The sequence below is a fragment of the Sander lucioperca genome, chromosome 11, assembly GCF_008315115.2.
Source record: "Sander lucioperca isolate FBNREF2018 chromosome 11, SLUC_FBN_1.2, whole genome shotgun sequence".
Lineage (NCBI taxonomy): Eukaryota > Metazoa > Chordata > Actinopteri > Perciformes > Percidae > Sander > Sander lucioperca.
This window is the reverse complement of record NC_050183.1, coordinates 6,067,329-6,074,029: the sequence shown is the minus strand read 5'-3', so window position 1 is coordinate 6,074,029 and position 6,701 is coordinate 6,067,329. Positions and strand designations below refer to the sequence as shown.

General features: G+C 41.1%; 2 protein-coding genes across 2 annotated transcripts; one reads left to right on the top strand and one right to left on the bottom strand.

The window, feature by feature from the left end:
- Positions 1 to 311: 311 nt before the first annotated feature.
- Positions 312 to 3,446, bottom strand: lsm7 (LSM7 homolog, U6 small nuclear RNA and mRNA degradation associated). The gene is made up of 4 exons (XM_031307476.2): positions 3,338 to 3,446; positions 2,987 to 3,077; positions 2,757 to 2,828; positions 312 to 808 (listed from the first exon to the last, which is right to left on the bottom strand). Exons 1-4 carry the CDS (start codon positions 3,341 to 3,343, stop codon positions 666 to 668), a joined length of 312 nt encoding a protein of 103 aa, XP_031163336.1. The 5' UTR covers positions 3,344 to 3,446; the 3' UTR covers positions 312 to 665.
- A 251-nt stretch (positions 3,447 to 3,697) lies between these two features.
- Positions 3,698 to 6,003, top strand: LOC116055459 (kelch-like protein 23). The gene is made up of 3 exons (XM_031307475.2): positions 3,698 to 4,670; positions 4,901 to 5,312; positions 5,532 to 6,003. Exons 1-3 carry the CDS (start codon positions 3,698 to 3,700, stop codon positions 5,833 to 5,835), a joined length of 1,689 nt encoding a protein of 562 aa, XP_031163335.1. The 3' UTR covers positions 5,836 to 6,003.
- Positions 6,004 to 6,701: the final 698 nt, after the last annotated feature.

The following is a 6,701-nucleotide window of genomic DNA, read 5'->3' as shown; positions in this document are numbered from 1 at the left end:
TTACTGGAAACATCTAAAATGTCAATAAAATAAATATTTCAAACAACATAACTGAGTGAGGTTTAGAAGGAAGAACACAGACATCAGTCAGTATCAGTCCTTTATCCCGTCCTCCTCCCTGCTGAAGTGATTCAACTGGAAGATCCTATAACGTTGGCTATTTGTTAAGTACGATCCAGAAACGTCTGACTTTGGTATTAGGAGCCAAGCATGCAGACTTTTGTATAAAACTAAACGGAACAAACGATTCACTTTAGAAGGAAATCCTTATGCACCCATGAATATGTACAAAAACGAGGGAGAACAAAATGTTAACACTCAACATACATACTCATTTTATTTTCTTATCAAAAACAACAAAGAATAGTAAAAAGTTTCTTTTTGTGGATAAAAGAAAATGGTACTGTTTACACTTCCCAAACTTGTGGGCTCTTTACAACTCAAATCTTTGCAAAATTGCACACCAGACAGAAACAAAAGTGAAGTGCTTTCATGTGTCCTTTTGCTGATCAACTTATGATTTTTAACATAAATTTGCTTTGTGGGACGCATTATTACCGTTATGTTTTTGAAAAATTAAAACAAAAAACTCCACAAAATGTTCAAGTGTGTGCATGGTTATATTTGTAAGCGAGATTGTGACTCAGCGAGTGACAGGCTGTGTGTTAGCCATCCTGTTGCTGTATGAACGGGTTTGGTATAGCCTCCATGCCGTCCTGGGGACAGATTAGCACTACGGAGGTTCCTCTACAGACCACCAGCCCCAGCTGCCTGGTGTCTTCTGTCAGCTTCAGCTGGTCATCTGGATCTGGATAGACAAGAATAGACAAAGGTTACAGACAATAATTCAACTTTACATGTCACATAAGTGAAGATTAATTTGAATGAATGTGTTCTTATTTATAAAAAAATAAATTAAAAAAAAGTACCCGGGGGAGTTTTTGACTACTAGTAGCGCTACTTTCATTTCAAACCTTCATTTAAAACTTGGGGCCCATTGAGACCCTTATTTTCCAATGGGGCCCGGGTGAAACGCTACGGAGCAAGGCTCAGACGTATGGGTTTCAGTTCAGTCTCATTCACACGAGAATGCACATGTGCACACGGATGACACAATGCAGTCTTGCCAAACTTTTCACACTATTCCACTTATCTACAGATGGCAGTAACGTGCCAACAAACGCAGCAATGCACCAGAAAAGGTAATGCAGAAGACTGGTAGTACTTAAACAATGTCAACAATGCAGGTTTCAAAATATCTTTTTATCGTTTTATGAGGAAGAGAATCAATTTGGTAACACTGACTGTAAACTTTGTTCAGAAGAAAACTACCCTACTACTACGTCCCTTAAAATAGATCCTTAACAAACATCTCTTGAGGTGCATCTCATGTCTCTTATTTGATAGCTCCTCTGCAGAACCAGAAGTTATTCTGCCCCCATGAGAAGAGCCCCATGTGTACAATCTGATTTAAAAAAAAAAACACAATCAGCCATTTCCCTCACCAAGCAGATGAAATTCCCAGACGAACTGAACTATATACTGACCACAAGCTATAAAGTTATAAAATATCAGCATTACTTGTTCAAATTGCTACTGCTCGTCATAATTTAAATTAAAATGTAGGCGTAAACCCACTCTAAACGATGAATAAGCGAGGTATTAGTAGTGCTTCGGTACCTTCGGTCTTGAAGTTGCCTGCTAAAAGATCTGTGAGCCACCAGAACCTCCAAATACATTTTGAAATGAAACCCTGTAAATAGGGCAGTGGATGATAACAGTTAAAGGTTTCATGGTCCATAACCAGGCGACTTCAATTAACATGTTGAGTTGAAAGTGACTTAGTGCTAAATAGACAGGGAAAAAGAGACACCATCATGTAACCACTTCTTCTACTTTTGTTTGGTAGACTGGACACTAGGGCTGCACAATATTGTTTTTTTTTTCATTGTTGCAATATCAACTGTTACAAGATAAATATTGTGAAATAAACTCAGATTTTTGTGTTAGTTGAAAGAAAATTAGTAGAAAACTGCACTTTAAAAATGTAACAATCACTCTTTTTTGGTGCCTTTTATATTCAAATTAATGTTCAATAAAAGAATGTTGTAAACTTTTCACTTTAACAGCTGTTGATGTATCGCAAATAATATCGTTATCGTGATATTCAACAAAATCGCATATTTTCCTCATAACATATGGACGCCATTCTCGATAATCCATACTACTATTCCTGAGTTTAGATATTACAGTTGGTGTCTTCTGTCCGTTTACCCTTTGAAATAGTGTTTTCTGTCAGGCAGCCCTCATTGGATGGGATTAGTGCATAATTTAGGTCAATGACAGGGCACTGATGACTAGTTTGGTTTCAGGTTGAGGGAAATGGAAACAAATCAAAGCGGACACAAGGTGCTTCTCATGTGGCTTAAATTGCCTCCTCCACTTGCCTCCTTCCTCGCGTCTTAGTCCCTCCCACTGTGGAGGCACAGGAGGGACACGAGGAAATCATGGGAGGAGAGAGGCAACGAGGAAATGTGTTTACGTCTAGTACTGTGTATGAATATTTGTTTTCTCCCAGTCCGACATATCTCTGCATACGGTTTCCTTTTGCCAGTTGGAGAAGAACAAATTTACAGTGTCATGTTGCACATAATGACATTTCCCATGACAATGTTTCTTTGTCGCATTCAGCTCACTCATGAGCCCAAATTGACACTTTTTTAGACTTTTTATTTCCTGAAGAGTTTGTGACTTACCACGCATGTACTCGATTGTGCCATCCAGCACCAGGTTCAGCAGAGGATCAAAACCCTTCAGGACACCGCTGGCTGAGAGGGAAATACACCGAGTAAAGTTTGCATTAGGCCGTATCAATTCAATGACTTCGAGGGAAAGATGCCCAAATATGTAGCTAACGTTACCGTTTCAACCGGCTAAATATGTTAGCATTAAGTTAGCTTATTATCTTCAGGATAAAGCCACCTACCTTCTCGTCCTCCTTGAAACTTCACACGAATCGGCTTGTCGATGTATTTTGACAAGTCGAAGATGCTCTCCTTTTTCTTCTTTTCTTTATCCTACACAGAACAAAGGCACATTTGTTTGTAAATCACATGTAAGCTAGCCTCACACAAACACGGACTTAGCCTGAGGTTAGCTTTGGTGGCTAGCCAAGTTAACAAATGTAAGAAAAACTCCACGGTACTTTCGAATATCTCTTCTACGTCTCGGGTCATGTTGGGAACAAACAATTACTGGCTAAAGATGCCCATGAGAATGTTAATGGGTACAAAGGTAAAAAGATGTTTGAATGAAAGCGCAAACCAAACGAACTCACCGCCATGTTTTAGCTGTGTGACACGGAAGTTAAACTGTGATCGCAGAAGTGTTCCACCAATCAAATCGTTGAGCGCCTGTAGCTGACGTCATTAGTTTATTGTTTATTAGTTTGTTGTCTCTATTATTAATTTAATAACAGGAGAAAATTATCAGAGTTTTTAATAATCAAACAAGTAGTGTTTAATTATAAGTCACTGCCCTCTCTGTTGTATAAATAGCATCTGTTCGACCTCCTTTTCCTTGTTGTGTTTAGCCAGCAGTCACTCAGGGGGAAAGTCTATTAATAACACCAGTTGGTGTGTTGTAAACTAGAACGAGGACGAGGCACTGTGCAGAAGACGGTCGGTGTGGCTGTGACATGGCTGGCAGAGCCGACACTGAGCTAAAACCTCAGAGCTTTAAATTCACAGTTCTCTCTGAACAGAACAAACTAGAGGACGAATCTGCTTTACATGTCTCTGCGCCTGATGTAATCCCTGATGCTATTCTTTGTGTAGAAGGAGAGAGTTTTTATGTCAATCGTAAACGACTGGCCCTCCAGAGTCCCTACTTCAGGGCTCTGTTTTTTGGCTGTGGCCTAGAGAGCAGCAAAAGGAAAGTTGAGCTCAAAGGTGTGAGTCTTCAGCATTTCAGGGTTTTGATGGAATACAGCAAGACATCCAACCTAGCTCTGGACAGAAAAAACGTTCTGGGGATCCTTGAGACTGCAGACTTTTTACAACTGGAGCGAGCCAGGCTGCTGTGCTGCAAGTTCTTGGAGCGTGAGCTACACCTCAGTAACTGTCTGGGAATGATGGCCTATGCCTGGCGGCTGGGCTGTACTCAGCTCTACACCACAGCACGACAGGTGGTGCTCACACACTTCTCTGCTGTTGTCGCTGAAGAGGACTTCCTGTCCCTGCCTAAGGAGACCGTAGCAGACCTTCTTGCCTGTGATGACCTGGCCATCCATAAAGATGATGTGGCCCTGGATGCCACCCTACGCTGGGTGTCATTTGACCCTAAACGAGAGGAATATTTTCTGGAGCTCATTCAGCTGGTGAGGCCTGAGTCGCTCTCTTTACCATTTATCACTGATCTTTTAACCAAAATGAAAAGCTGTGACCCTAGAGCCAAGCTCATCTGCATGCTGAATGAACATTTCCCGGCATCTTGGTCAATGGGGAGGTCAATGACGAGGACCAGGGCCAGAGACACCCTCTTTGTCCTAGGTGGACCTCACGATCAGGAGCAGCAGTCACTTTACCAGTTTCACCCACTCAGTGGTAGATGGCAGCGCTGTCCACCTTTGCAGAGGAAGAACCTCACACAGTACTCAGTAGCTGCAGTAGGTAATGGTTTGATGTGAATGATAGTGATTAAAATGAGGGTAGTAATGAAACTGATAAGTGAGGGACTGAATGTTTCTATTCCTCATGTGGAGTGTGTAAATGCATCTCAATCTGTCTTTGTTCTTACATGAAATGCCAAATAACACAACATATATGTATGTTGAATACCTTAGAATCATTTTTTTACTAACATTACATTTTCTTTATTTTCTGATTGACTCATTATGCAGGAGACAATGTGGTTGTGACTGGCGGCTACTTCCGGGATGTGCTGTGGTTTAGTGTGGACTGGGTCAGGATATACGAATGTGGGAACCAGCGCTGGTTGGATGGGCCGGCCCTGCAGAAGTCCAGGCACAGCCACTGCTCCATAGGGCTGGACTCTGTACTGTATGTCCTAGGGGGCAGCATGGATGAAGGGCTTGTTGACGATGTGGAAAGGCTGGTCCTGGGGTCGGAGGAGGGTTGGGAGGGGGTCAGCCCAATGGTTAGGGCTGTGGAGAGGGCAGCCACTGCTGCTCTGGGGTCGTGTATCTACGTGGCGTGTGGCCTGGATGAAAACGGGGAAGTGTACGGTGGAATTCAGAGGTACACGGTGAAGGAGGATCAGTGGGATGTGGTCTCCTATTCTCTATTTCCACGGTGAGTGAATTTTCAATAGTGCATCGACTCTTCATCTTTGCTTTCTCAACACCAACTGATATTTCTTTATTAAGATATTGTTTTTTAAAATAGTTACCGGTACTCCTACTAATTTTTTTGTTTTAGTTATTTTATTTTTAAATAGCTTCTCTTTTCCACCTTAGTTAGCAGGGTTATTATGTGAAAATGAACCTCTTTTTTTCTCCAACCCTTTCACAGATATGACCTGGTTGCCACGGAGCTCAACGGCGCCCTCTACCTGTTTGGAGGCCAAGCTTTGCGTTTTGATGTAGAGACAGACGAGTGGACTGTGCTGGAGGAGGAATGTCTGGACAGGAAGTTCTTCTGTGGCTGCACAACAGTGAACGGCCAGATATATTTGGTCAGCGAGAGAAAGAGTAACAAAGCATTCCCAAACATGGTGCTGATGGATCCTTACATAGACACTTACATTGAGGTTGATGATGCCATACCCTGCCCTGTGCCCCTGAGAGGGTGTGTCACCATGAGAATGGTCCTGTGATGTGACTGAATGAAAATGCATTAATCTATTCCACATAACACTATTTGTGGTTATGTATATGCGTATATTAGAAGTGTCAAGCACTTCACAAGTAGATTTCTATGTAAGAGGTCATGATTTGTGTGAAGAAAAAATAAATAAAATAAAAAGCTGTTTCATTAAAAGAAAATCAAAAAAATTGATTGAATTAACACATACACATACTTCAACTTAAAATAAGACAGCAGTGTTAATTTATTCAATAGAAGTAATTTATTAAAACTTTCCAACTGGCGACACAATCAAAGCAGTCATAAGAGAACAGTCAAGTGTTACTTTCATGGAAACATGACATTGCTCCTGGTTTTATATCTATTTTTTTAATTAATAAAACAATATTCTAATGGGGGTCATGAGCGCATTATATAGTGGATCAGCACTTTTAGTGCTCTACAACTTGATCATGTGTGGGCCCCAGTGCTGTTAAGTCCCTGTTCAGAGACAGACACGTTTCTACTCTAACCACTTATCTTGAAGAATTGCTCTCACTAACCTGTAAAAATGTAACACCAGTTTTGGGTAGTGAATAACCTACTGTGTATGAGTGTACACTGTAGTTTGATAGTTTCTGAACAAGATCTCTGTGCTGTACTGGTGACAATCATGATGCACTATCTAGAGCCAAGCCTGGAAACACTTTACAGACACTGAGCCACATCTTTCGCTGTGCTAAAATACATGTTAAAATCCAAGTGACCTCTTGTTCCTAGCAGTCTGGTCTAGTGATATCAAAATATGCCATCTTTTATAAAAATCATCAAATCCTTACATTTCATCTGAGCTAAAAAGCATTTGACCTTTGTAGATTGTTCCACTATCTAAAATAT

Bases quoted from the DNA above. Each gene is read 5' to 3' on its own strand.
- lsm7 (XM_031307476.2), bottom strand. The intron at 2,829-2,986 runs GTAGGTGGCTTT...TTTCCCTCTCAG, and splicing joins GTTTCAAGGAGGACGAGAAG to CCAGCGGTGTCCTGAAGGGT. The intron at 809-2,756 runs GTAAGTCACAAA...TTGTCTATCCAG, and splicing joins CACAATCGAGTACATGCGTG to ATCCAGATGACCAGCTGAAG.
- LOC116055459 (XM_031307475.2), top strand. From the start codon at position 3,698: ATGGCTGGCAGAGCCGACACTGAGCTAAAACCTCAGAGCTTTAAATTC. The intron at 4,671-4,900 runs GTAATGGTTTGA...CTCATTATGCAG, and splicing joins GTACTCAGTAGCTGCAGTAG to GAGACAATGTGGTTGTGACT. The intron at 5,313-5,531 runs GTGAGTGAATTT...ACCCTTTCACAG, and splicing joins TCCTATTCTCTATTTCCACG to ATATGACCTGGTTGCCACGG.